Here is a 12,807-nt window from a genome sequence, read left to right as displayed (position 1 = left end):
GATCCCACAGGTCTACCAGGGTGCAGGGCCTCCCATGTTCTGTGAGCCTCTGAGAAAGGAAGAAACTGATGGAGGGCAGTGGCCTCTGTTATCACACTCTGGAGGCCTGGGCGAGGGGATCTGGCTTTTCTGCCTGGGTTCTCACACTAGAAATACTAAATATTTACACTTGCTCCCAGGCTCGGGGGATGGGTGGTTTCCAAGCCTTCTGTCCCTCCAGCCTTCTCTATCCAGACGGCTCAGAGGCCCTCCCAATGCCTCAGGTCTCCCTCAGATTTGCTGGGCTTGCTGCAGACCTCACTGGAGTCAGCATCTGGGGCGTGAGAGGTGAGAGTGGGGTAGAAGTGGCGTTGGTAGCTGTTTGTCTAGACCCCTGGTCTTGATCTGGCTATGGGGGTGTGTGCCCCCAGGCTTGCTTAACCCCCGGCTTGCCCGAGAAGGCAGCCAACTTGCCAGAGACGGCCCTGCCCAGTGCTTGGGAGCTCCTGCAGGATGAGGGGTGGCTGTAGCTGACCACCCAGTCTCTAGCGCAGAGAGCTCCATGGTTTCCCATGCTTCAGAGCAGAGCCCTTTGGCTCGGGGCTCCCTCGTCTTCCCGCTCTTCCATGCCACCCTCACAGACCTCCTTGCTATTTGTTCTTTTCGGTACATCTGAAAGGAGATCCAACCCCACGACCTTTGCATTCATGCTTCCTTCTGAGCAGGGGCAAGTGTGTGACACTGAGTGTTGGGAGTGGTGGCATGGGACCCGGGTGTGGGCTCTGCAGGGCAGGAATGGGGAGCCATGAATATTAACCTGGCTGAAGACACCGTGTGGAGCGTGGTATAGTGGCACACACCGGCCATCTAGCGATGGAGAGGCTCAGGCAGTGAACTGGCCTAGATTACATAGTGATACCATGTCTCAAGTTAGAGATGAGCGGCCCAGCATGAGCGAGGCACACACACACACACACACACACACACACACACACACACACACACACACACACACGAGTGTCTCAAGTTAGAGATGAGCGGCCCAGCATGAGCAAGGCGCACACACACACTCACACACACACACCGAGGTTTTCTCCCGGCCGGAACCGGGGATGGCGAGGGATTCTGGGTGTACACAGACGCTGCTTGCTGGATCAGCTGTGATAAGAGGAGACTCTGCGCTGCCAGCTGATCCAGAGCACCACCGTGGGAGGTGAGGCTCGGGGGTCAAGACTTCACGCTCCTCCTCGGTTCCTGGGAGCTTTGGGACCGTTCTGGGCTAAAACACAGTCGCCTCCTCCCTCTCCGCTGCAGGTGACCATGGCGACTGCTGGGCTCCGCACGCTGCAGCTGCTGCTCCTGCTGAGCGCTTGGCGGGCACGTGGAGGCGCCGCGCGATGCCGCGTCACGCTGGTCCTGTCCCCGCAGAAAGCGGCCGGCGCGGGCTGCTGGAGCTCCGACACCTCCCACGACGGCGAACTGCACGCGCTGCGCATGCGCGTGGGCCGCCACGAGGAGCTGCTGCGCGCGCTGCAAAGGCGCGCGGCCGAGGGAGGCGGGCTCGCGGGCGAGGTGCGCGCGCTGCGTGAGCGCAGCCACAGACTGGACGCGCGCCTGGGCCAGCTGCGCGCGCAACTGCAGCCGGAGGCGGGGGCGGAGCCCGGCCCGGGGGCGGAGCCCGGCCCGGGGGCGGAGCCCGGCCCGGGGGCGGAGCCTGCTGCGGCGCTCAGTCTGCTCGCCGAGCGCGCGCTGCACGCCGAGGCCGAGGCGCGCCGCATGGCAGCGCGCCTGCAGCAGCTGGACGCGCAGCTCCGCGAGCATGCGCAGCTCGTCAGCCAGCATAGCCGCCTCCTGGGCCGCCTGCAGCGCGCGTGCGCGGACCCGGACCGGGGCCAGCAGCAGGTACAGCAGCAGGGCGAGCGCAGGTCCTCAGTCCGAAACGGTGCCTGCGGCGCCACCCACTGCTCATCCGGGTGAACGGCTGGGGAGAGCCTCATCCGCTGCACAGAGGAGCATTCACAGGCGCCGCCGGGGCTCACGCTCACATCGCCATACACAAGGACAGCATATTCTTTTTTGTTTTCTTTTGTTTTTTGTTTTTCCGCGGCAGGGCTTCTCTGCACAGCCCTCCCTGTCTGTTCTGGAACTCGCTCTGTAGACCAGGCTGGCCTCGAACTCACAGTGAGCCATCTGCATCTGCCTCTGGAGTGCTGGGACCAAAGGTGTGCGCCACCACCGTCCAGCTTTATATATATATTTGGTTTTATGATCTTATTTTTAAAGATTTTTCATCTTAATGTGTGTGGGTATTTTGCCTGCATGTATGTCTGTGCACCGTGTGTTTGCGCAGTGTCTAGATAGGCCAGAATCGATCTGGTACTGGCTGTCAGCCACCATGTGGGTGCTGGGAATTGAACCTGGGTCCTCTGGAAGAGCAACCAGTGCCCTTAACTGCTGAGCCAGCTCTCCAGCCCCTAAGACAATATCTTCTTGTAACTACACGAGGCTTCTGAACTTTGGGCTATTTCTGTCACCAGCCTCTAATTTCTTTTTCAACTGAGACAGGGCCTCATGTAGCCCAGGATGGGTTCTAACTCCTTGTGTAGCTGAGGATGACCTTGGCCCTCATGCTTGCCTCCGAAGTGCTGGAATGACGGACATTTGACAGCAGGCTGGCTTGGGCTGTTTTTTCATTCCTACTGGTTTTGGTGTCCCTGAGGCCTCCTGCATGTGAGGCGACTGCCGTACAGCTGAGCCACACCCCCAGTGTTGGCCCTGAATTTTGGATTAGTGATGGTTCTGCGGATTTTCCCACGTCTTCCAAGGCCCGTGTGCCCCCAGTCAGCAGATAGGTGCAATGAAGCTTCGATCAGAAGCAGAGCGGAATGGGCGCGGCTCTCTGAGTTCAAAAGCACAGAGTAAGGCAGGCATGGGACACACACCCGTGATCCTCAAGACACAGAGGCTGGAGGGTCGTGGAAAGTTCCAGGCCAGCCAGGTGGAGTGAGGCCCTTTCTGAAACACACACACACACACACACACACACACACACACACACACACACACACACACACAAGACAGGGCTGGGGAGCAGTTCAGAAGCTGCTTGCTGTGCGAACGTGAGCGCCTGAGCTCCAGTCTCCAGCACCACGCGAAGCCTGCATGTGCTCCAGTGCTGTGGGCGGCCGAGGGTTACTGGGCTTGCTGGCTGCCAGGCCAGCTCAAACGAACAGGGAGAGCGATAGCGCAGGGGACCGAACACCCCCCTCTGCCCTCCATGCTTCACGTGTGCACCCCACCAACAACCCCCCCCCACCCCGAGTTAGGCTTTGGTAGGGTGGGTGGTAAAGCTGGGGTGTTGCCCTGCCTGATTTTCTGTTTATCTGGTGGGAGATTTGGTCTACTGACCCTGACTGTCCCCTAAGCACGCGCCCCCCCCCCCCCCCCCCCGTGCCAGTGGCCGCCTGGCCGCCCCAGCTGAGGGGTTAATGTACGTCCGTCTGACTGTACGGCCCCAGGTCCTGCCACTGCCTCTGGTGCCGTTGGTTCCTCTGAGTCTTGTGGGCAGTGCCCGGAACAGCAGCAGGAGCCTGGACCAAACTCCAGAGCACCAGAGAGACCAGAGCTCGAGGCGGCCGGAGCCCCCGTCTCCTCCCCTACCTACTGGGCACCTTGCTGTTCCCACCAGGCCAGTGGGTAAGTCCAGACAGGCCCGCCGGGGTGTGTGTGAGGGATGGCCACCCAGGGGTTCCAGTGCCACGTGGGTAGAGGGAAATACTAGTTAGGATTTGGCTCACGGCGTGGGGACCAGAGGAAATGATGCTCTTATTCTAATGAGGGACAAGAAAGGACTATTAGTCTGTGGAAAGAACAGCCTGGAGGTGTGGCTCACTGGTAGAGCACCAAGGTCTTCAGTTGCCTCCTAAAAGTATAGAAACAAAATAAGATTGATCCTCTTTTTTAAAAAAAATATTTTCTTTTTTTATATTCATTGGTGTTTTGCCTACATGTATGTCTGTGCGAGGGTGTCGGATCTTGGAGTCACATACTGTTGTTAGCTGCCATGTGGGTGCTGGGAATTGAACTTGGGTCCTCTGGAAGAGCAGCCAGTGCTCTTAACCACTGAGCCATCTCTCCAGCCGTGATAGGTCCTCTTAATATAGTGTGAAATAGGAAGAAGATTAAGTAGACATGAGGCACTCTCATTTTGATGAGGGCATGAGAGGTCAGGACTGCTGCTCTGGTGAGAAGTTGGCTCAGGGACTGGTCAGGAACTGGCTCTCCTCAGGTGGAGACGGAAGAGGGCTTTTATTTGGGTAGGGGGCTGCTGAGAACTGGGACTCTGATCCAGGAAGGGCCTGCCTGGCTTAGGCTGTACCTTGCCGCAGGCCCATGGAGGGACTGTGCAGAGGCTCACGGGGCAGGTCACAGGCAGAGCGGAGTGTACGAGCTGCGGCTGGGCCGGCGGGTGGTGTCCGTGTGGTGTGAACAGCAGCAGGAGGGTGGAGGCTGGACCGTCATCCAGCGGCGGCAGGACGGCTCCGTCAATTTCTTCACCAACTGGCAGCACTACAAGGTAGGTGCTTGTGGCAGGGTGGCAGGGTGGCGGGGACGGCCAGGCAGGGAGGCCTCCCGTCCTCCTGTCCTCCCGTCCTGACCACCTCCCGTCCTCCTGTCCTCCCGTCCTGACCACCTCCCGTCCTCCTGTCCTCCCGTCCTGACCACCTCCCGTCCTCCTGACCACCTCCCGTCCTCCTGACCACCTCCCGTCCTCCTGACCACCTCCCGTCCTCCCGTCCTGACCGCCTCCCGTCTTCCCGTCCTCCTGACCACCTCCCGTCCTGACCGCCTCCCGTCCTCCCGTCCTCCTGACCACCTCCCGTCCTCCCGTCCTCCCGTCCTGACCGCCTCCCGTCCTCCTGACCACCTCCCGTCCTCCTGACCGCCTCCCGTCCTCCTGACCGCCTCCCGTCCTCCCATCCTGACCGCCTCCCGTCCTCCTGACCGCCTCCCGTCCTCCTGTCCTGACCACCTCCCGTCCTCCCGTCCTGACCACCTCCCGTCCTCCCGTCCTCCCGTCCTGACCGCCTCCCGTCCTCCTGACCACCTCCCGTCCTGACTGCCTCCCGTCCTGACCGCCTCCCGTCCTGACCGCCTCCCGTCCTGACCGCCTCCCGTCCTGACCACCTCCCGTCCTGACCGCCTCCCGTCCTGACCGCCTCCCGTCCTGATCGCCTCCCGTCCTGACCGCCTCCCGTCCTGACCGCCTCCCGTCCTGACCACCTCCCGTCCTGACCGCCTCCCGTCCTGACCGCCTCCCGTCCTGATCGCCTCCCGTCCTGACCGCCTCCCGTCCTGATCGCCTCCCGTCCTGACCACCTCCCGTCCTGACCGCCTCCCGTCCTGATCGCCTCCCGTCCTGACCACCTCCCGTCCTGACCGCCTCCCGTCCTGACCGCCTCCCGTCCTGACCGCCTCCCGTCCTGACCGCCTCCCGTCCTGACCGCCTCCCGTCCTGACCGCCTCCCGTCCTGACCGCCTCCCGTCCTGACCACCTCCCGTCCTGACCGCCTCCCGTCCTGACCGCCTCCCGTCCTCCTCGCCCTTCCAGGCGGGCTTTGGACGGCCAGACGGGGAATACTGGCTGGGCTTGGAACCCATGCATCAGGTGACCAGCCGTGGGGACCATGAGCTGCTGATCCTCCTGGAGGACTGGGGGGGCCGTGGGGCACGCGCCCACTATGACAGCTTCTCCGTGGAACCCGAGAGCGACCACTACCGCCTGCGGCTTGGACAGTACCATGGTGATGCTGGAGATTCTCTCTCCTGGCACAACGACAAACCTTTCAGCACTGTGGACAGGGACCGAGACTCCTATTCCGGTAAGAGCTTTTATTTTGGTGGGAGGGCAGGAAGGTGGGACTGCTAATCTGGTCAGAGTGAAAAGCAGTCAACTTTTCCCTCCTGGGAGGAGGAGATGTCTCGGCAGTCGAGAGCACAAACTATTCCTTTTGGGTTCCATTCTCAGCACCCAATCTGGGTAGCTCTAGCCCCAGGGGATCTGACAGTTCTGGCCTCTGTGGGCACCTACACTAAAACATGTAAAGTTTCCCTTCTGGTGAGCTGGGTGTGGGGCACAGGCCTGCAATCCCAGCTCTAGGAGATGGAGGCCAGAGGGGTAGGAATTCCAGGTCATCCTTGGGATAGCAAGTTCAAGGTCAGCCTTGGCTACAGGATACCGTCTCAGAAAGAGGTCCCCTAAGTAAGTACTTCGGCATAAGGAGGCTTCTGTGTTAGAGAACTAGGGTGGGGGGAGGGAGCCCCGATTCCTCTCTGATGCCTAAGACCTAGGTACCCTGCACCGTGAGAGGACTGAGAGCAGAAGCTAAGCTTCTTCTGGTGGGGGACAGAGCTGGGCACCCCGCAGTCTAAAGTGCAGAGTTATATCCCCGCCCACGTTTGTTTGTTTTTGAGATAGGATCTCACTGTGGAGCCCAGGCTGGTCTGAAACTCCAGACCTTCTTCCTTCTGTAAGCCTCCCACATACTGAGATTAGAGGTGTGTGCCAGTCCACCTGGAATAAACCGTCTAGAAAGGAAAGTGAAGCCCCCCCCCCCACCTCCCAAAGGAATGAACGACAGATTACTACTTTACCGAAAATGTGGGAAAGTCATGCCTCTTACTTTGGTAAGGAGATAGGGAATTAAGGCCATTACTCTGAAGAAGAAAAGTGAGAAGCCAGAGCCTTTTATTTTGGTGAGGAGATGGAGGATTAGGGCTTCTATTCAGTAAGACAGGGAAGGCTGAGGGTGCCTGCAAAAGCTTTGCACGAAGAAGTGCTGGCAAAGACTTTTATTTTGGTGGGAACACAAACTCTGTCTCTGCCCTCAGGTAACTGTGCCCTGTACCATCGTGGGGGCTGGTGGTACCACGCCTGTGCCCACTCCAACCTCAATGGTGTGTGGTATCACGGAGGTCACTACCGGAGCCGCTACCAGGACGGGGTCTACTGGGCCGAGTTCCGTGGTGGGGCATACTCTCTGAAGAAGGCTGTCATGCTGACCCGGCTTGTGCGGTTGTGACTGTCCCATGAGTGCCCCCAAGGGCCTCTCTGTCTCCTTGAGCTGGTTTCTTATAGCAACATGAGGCGTCCACACACCATGTCTGTCGTCCTGTGTCTGTCTGGCCAGGGTCACTCTCGGGGTCCACCGTCCTCCTCTTCCTCTTCCTCCTCCTCCTCCTCTTTCAGGTCTTCCAGGATGAGATGGTCCAGGTCATCCAGGAGGCCACCCTGGCTCAGGCATGTGGCCACTGTGGAGCCACTGCTGATGTGGGGGTTACTGGGGTGCAGCACTCTGGGGAGGTGGTTCTGCTTCCGGCTCTTGGGGTGGGCACAGGAAGTCCCAGGCACATGGGGCTCTGGGGGAAGGAGAATTGCTGAGGTGTGAGACTCTGGAGGTAAGAGGGATCTGGGGCTCTGCATGGACCCCCCGGAGCCAAATGACACAGAGGTCCGAGGTCATAACATTTACAGGTGTTCAAACTCTTTAGGGAGGTGGGAACTTGGCCCCAGAAACAGACTCATGGGTCATGGGGGCTGTGGGACTAGCAGGCTGGATGCTGTGGAGCTGCTGGAGACTCCATGGGAGGACTGGGGGGGCTCTCGGGAGCCATGGAGGACTCATGGAAGGAGGGAGCAGGCAGGGGTCAGGAGGTACAGAATGGAGGGTGTACACCAGGGCCTCACCTCTCCGATTGTAGCAATCCGCAGCTGAGCAGGAGTGGGTGTGGGTGCTGCGCCGATCCAGGTCACGGTCCCAGCGTGGGGGCAGGATCCGAGTGGGATACACAGGGAAGCCGCACCCATAGCAGGGTGATGGGGACCCCATCTGTGCCCAGCCCCTGGGGGCCAGCAGGGCTGTGAGGGGCTGAGGGGGCAGCTGGGCCCCAGGGTTACAGGAGGAGGGGCTGGGCTGGGGCTGGGCTGAGGGTGGGCTGGGGCGGGACAGGGGGCCCTCACCGGAAGTTGTGCCGACACTTCGGGCAGTGGAACTCGGCCAGACCCCACATCTTGTCGCCTGGCACTGGTTCATAACGCTTCCGACACTTCCGACACCTGGACACCTGGGAAGACAGAGAAGGGCCAAGAGCTGTCAGGGCTGAGACAGGGTCTCACGTGGCCCGGGCTAGCTTTGAACTCCTGATCCTCCTGCCTCCACCCCTCAAGGGCTGGGACGACAGGCCTGCATCACTGCGCCTGGTGTATGGTGCTGGCGATGGAACCCAGGGCTTCGTGAATGCCATGCTAGCTGCACTGACGAAGCCACAGTCCCAGCTCTTATCAGAAGCACACTAATTAACAGGAGAACAGGCAGTCAAGCTGGGCGTGGTGGTGCACGCCCTTAGTCCTAGCACTTGGGCAGAGGCAGGTGGATCACTGAGTTCCAGGCCAGCCAGACTACACAGAGAGACCCTGTCTAAAGAAAAAGAAGAAAGAGCTTAGGAAATCAGCTTCCCGTTTAAACCAAAGTGGTCGAAGCCAAGGGGTTGACTTCTCAAGTTCAAGGATGCATGACTCCAGCTGGATACTGAAGTTGGGCTTGTCTAGCAGGTATGAAGCCCCTGGTTATGACCCCAGCCCCACATGAACCAGGTGTGGAGGCAGGAGGATGAGGAGTTCAAGGCTATCCTCAGCTACATACTGAGTCAGAGACCAGCTTGGGCTGCATGAGACCCTCTCAAAAAACAAAAGAAGGGGCTGGGGAGATGGATCAATGGTTAAGAGCATCTGTTATTCCTGCAGAGGACCCAGCACCGTGGCACTGTGATGCGCTGACATGCATGTGTCACTGACGTGCATGTGTCACATGCATGTGTCACTCACATGCATGTGTCACTCACATGCATGTGAGCAAAATGCTAATATGCATACAATAAACCTAAAACCTAAAAACTAAACACAAAAGGGTGGCGAGATGGCTCAGTAGGTAAGGTGCCTCCTGTGCTCATAGGACTGAGTTCAAGTCCATAGCACCCATGTAAGAGCCAGGCATGGCTAATGCACCCCAACCCCAGTGCTGGGGAGGCTGAGACAGGAGGCTTCTTGGGTCATGCTGGTCAACCCCTTAACTGAAGTGGTGCCCCAGGGTTCAGTGAGGGACCCTGTCCCAAAAAATAAGGTGGAGCGCAACTGAGAAAGACACCATCACCAAACTGTGGCCTCCACATGCACGTGGGCACACACATACACACAAACATGCACCACACCACACACAGGCACACATACACACCACACACACACACACACACACACACACACACACACACACACACACGCACACACACCATACCATACACACACCACACACACACACACACACACCATACCACACACCACACACACACACACACACACACACACACACACGCACACACGCACGCACGCACGCACCACACCACACACACACAGGCACACACACACCACAAACACACAACACACACACACACACACACACACACACGCACCACACCACACACGCACCACACCACACCACACACACACACACACAGGCACACACACACACACCACAAACACACAACACACAACACAACACACACACACACACACACACACACAGAGTTGATGACCTTCAGTCAGAAACATAATTTCTGGACACAGAGATCAGGAGTGAAGTACAGGAAGGAATCAAGGTAAGTCCGGGTAGCACCTCCTTCCTCTGGGGCACACGGCGCCACCACACGTGGTCACAGGAGGAGCAGGCAAACTGTCGGTCCACGGCGGGGATGAGGTCGTCTTGGGCTCTTTGGAACATTCGAAGATTGGCTTGTGTCAGGGGCAACAGGGAGGTGGCCACTGCCTGCAACATGGATGAATGGGGACAAAACAGGGTCACCTCTGCCCCTGGAGCACGGTGAGGGAGATGGAGCACGGTGAGGAACATCCTCACTGCTGCACCAGGCACAGGTACCCACCCCGCACCTCCTCCCCTGTCCACACCCCGCCTCTTCCCAGCCACCAGCGCACCTGGATATCCTGGTCTTGCTTCATGTCCTCGGGTGGGTCCTGAGGGGAGACAGGGAAGGGGAAGGGGAACTGGAAAGGCTCTCGGGGTGCTATACCGTGTTAATGGGGGCGAGGCCCCTGCGTGGTGCCCCTGGACTGGAGACAGGACCCCAGCTCTGTACAGGGGCAGCGGAGATGAAACACTGCCTGTGTCGAGAGCTTTCCAGCTAACCACTAGAGCTGGGGCGAGTGGCTCACGCCAGCCATTCAAGTTACTCGGGAGGGTAAGGCAGGAGGATCACCAGTAATAGAAGGCTGGGGGCTGGCTCAGCATTGGAGCTCTGCCTACAAAGCACCAAGTTCCAAGTTCAATCCCTAGTACTGTAAAATAGACAAAAGCACAACAATGTCTCAAATATCCTTAAGAAGTGAATACTTTTGTTATTCTCATTTCCCAGATGGCCCGGAATCTGAAATCATTCAGTGATCGTGGCCCATGGGACCCAGAGCCCTGTATGACCTCTGGATCTGCAGAGGCCACAAATGTGACACCCGGCCTCTGATGCCAGGTGTCTTTAAAGATTAAAAACTTTTTAAATGTGGATGCGTGTCTCCCTGTGTACATGCACACAAGTGCAGTGCCCACGGAGGCCAGACGATGGTGTCAGATCCCCTGGAACTGGAGAGGCTGTGAGCTGTCCATGTGGGTGCTGGGGATGGAACTAGAGTCCCCTGGGAGAGCAGCCAGTGCTCTTAACAGCTCAGCCATCTCTTAGCTCCTTGGCCACACGGCTTTAAAAGGCTCTGGGTTTGGGGCTTGCAGTCAGCTGGCTGCAAGTCTGAATGGCTGCTCTATTGCTTCCAGATGGGGATGGTGGGCACGGCCCTCTCTCTTCCTGGGTCCTCACAGAGGGGCCTCTCAGAGCCCAACTTCATTACAACTGGCTACAGTTTGAATCCCTGAAGCCAAATGCTGGTCCCCAGAACCTGGTGAATGTCGTGGCTCTGAGCTGTTCTTGTGTAATAGGATTACCTCCTGGGACCAGGAGAAAAAGGGGTATGAAACAAACCAAGGCCTGGAGGTCTGCCCCTCAGATACTCTCCATGAAGGCGACTTCCTTCTATTATTATTATTATTATTATTATTATTATTATTATTATTATTATTATTTTGTCATATCGTTTATAGACCTAAACCTGAAGAATACGATTCGTCAAATTCTTGTAGGTGTCCAGCATGGTGGTACGGTACATGCCTTTGATTCCCAGCACTTGGGAAGTAGGTGCAGGTGGATCTCTGTGAGTTCAAAGCCAACATGGTCTATAAAGTGAGTTTCAGGGCAGTCCAGGGCTACACAGTGAGACTGCGTCTCAAACAAAATAAAACTCTGGTATGTCTTTGAAGCAAGTTCAACACATAGGGTACCAGTCACAGAAGCGACTGCATGAATTCAGTTGTCCATTCATCCCGTCTCCTCCACCTGGACGCTTTCCTCCCCATCCCAGCCCAGCCTTTCTTCTAGTGCAAGGCAGAGTTCCCTCGAGCCTTCCTCAACAGCCAGGACCTCCTCATCCGACTGTCCTGTCTCCTCCATTTGAGGAAGGCAGCACTTAATGAGCGCCTACAGTTTGCAGGCTGCGCTCACAGCGGTGGTTTATTCCTTCTGCAGGAGAGAAAAGGGATTCTCCCCTTCCTTTGAGGAGAGAGGGAGGGCAGGTTACCTGAGCGTCCAAATCGTTGCTCAACTCCTGTCCATCTTTCTGCTTGACACCTAGTGGGGAGAGATGGGAAGGGCTCTTGGAGCGTGTGTAGGAGTTCCAGGTGGTGGAGAGCCTCCTGTCAAGGGGAGCCGGGGTCGCTAAAGCGACACAGGCCTCTTAAACCACACCCACTCAGTATTCCCCCCTGGGCTGACTCACCATACACGATAGAGCGCCCTACTCCGGTGTGGTCGCTGCCAAACTTCCTCATAAGAGCCCCTGCCTTCTTGGGGGACACTTTTCCATGAAACTTCTCCCGGAGGCGCCTGACGCTCTTCTCCAACTGGGATGGAGGGGGGTGGACTCTGGTGTTGCGGGGCGACGGGGGCGCAGCGCCCCCCCTTCATTCTCCTGAACTTGGCCCAGGCTTCTGGCCTCCTCATCCCCATCCCCCCTCCCTTTAAGCCATTTCCTGGAAAAATCCAAAGTTCTCCAGGCATTGGGGGATGGTGGAGACTGCGGTGCGTCCCAGCCTCCCGGGTGCGAATTTGAGGTCTGGCGGCGTGTACGTGGCGGGATGCAGGCCAGGTTACCCCTTTTCCTTCTGACCTCTGACCCTACAGCCCCTCTGTGCCCGGGATGGAGGAGGGAGGCTGCCCGGAGGGTCGGGGGGATCCCCGGAGCCCTCCCCGCGCGGCCTGTCGCCGGTGGCGCGTCTGTCCTACCTCCACGCCGTCCTGAGCCATGGTGGCCGGTGCACACCTGGCCGCGCCCGGGTCCGGGCCCCGCAGGGCTGGGTGGCGCCGGCGCGGCTCCGCCTCCCTCGGTCCCCTCTTTCGGTTTCGTTTCTGCGCGAAGCTGGGGACCCCGCGGGGACCCCGCCCCGGCCGTGCGGCTGCGCGTCTGCTCGCGCGCCCCGCGGTGCTCCCGGGCGGTGCTCCCGGGCCTCGGCGCGCGCCTCCCCGCGTCCTGCGCAGCAGCGCGGCCGGGCCGGGGATGCAGCGCGCGGCCTCTGCAGTCGGTCACATGTCCCCACGCTGCGCGGGGTCCGCGTCTTCACGTCCCCCGTGGGGGCGGGGCCGTACAGCGCGGACGTGGGTCTC

General features: G+C 58.8%; 2 protein-coding genes across 2 annotated transcripts; one reads left to right on the top strand and one right to left on the bottom strand.

Moving 5' to 3' along the window:
* Positions 1-171: 171 nt before the first annotated feature.
* Positions 172-7,140, top strand: Angptl6 (angiopoietin like 6). The gene is made up of 6 exons (XM_042280485.2): positions 172-327; positions 1,294-1,881; positions 3,498-3,675; positions 4,368-4,555; positions 5,591-5,861; positions 6,871-7,140. The coding sequence occupies exons 2-6, from the start codon at positions 1,300-1,302 to the stop codon at positions 7,059-7,061; spliced, it is 1,410 nt and encodes a 469-aa protein (XP_042136419.2). The 5' UTR covers positions 172-327; positions 1,294-1,299; the 3' UTR covers positions 7,062-7,140.
* Shfl (shiftless antiviral inhibitor of ribosomal frameshifting) lies at positions 6,711-12,584 on the bottom strand. Its single transcript, XM_006987035.4, has 8 exons — positions 12,430-12,584; positions 11,924-12,047; positions 11,726-11,775; positions 10,025-10,063; positions 9,708-9,857; positions 8,000-8,103; positions 7,727-7,881; positions 6,711-7,398 (listed from the first exon to the last, which is right to left on the bottom strand). The coding sequence occupies exons 1-8, from the start codon at positions 12,448-12,450 to the stop codon at positions 7,172-7,174; spliced, it is 870 nt and encodes a 289-aa protein (XP_006987097.1). The 5' UTR covers positions 12,451-12,584; the 3' UTR covers positions 6,711-7,171.
* Between the last annotated feature and the right edge of the window lie 223 nt (positions 12,585-12,807).

The sequence above is a fragment of the Peromyscus maniculatus genome, chromosome 7, assembly GCF_049852395.1.
Source record: "Peromyscus maniculatus bairdii isolate BWxNUB_F1_BW_parent chromosome 7, HU_Pman_BW_mat_3.1, whole genome shotgun sequence".
Classification (NCBI taxonomy): Eukaryota; Metazoa; Chordata; class Mammalia; order Rodentia; family Cricetidae; genus Peromyscus; species Peromyscus maniculatus.
The sequence above is the reverse complement of the archived record's forward strand: the minus strand, read 5'-3'. Positions and strand labels throughout refer to the sequence as shown.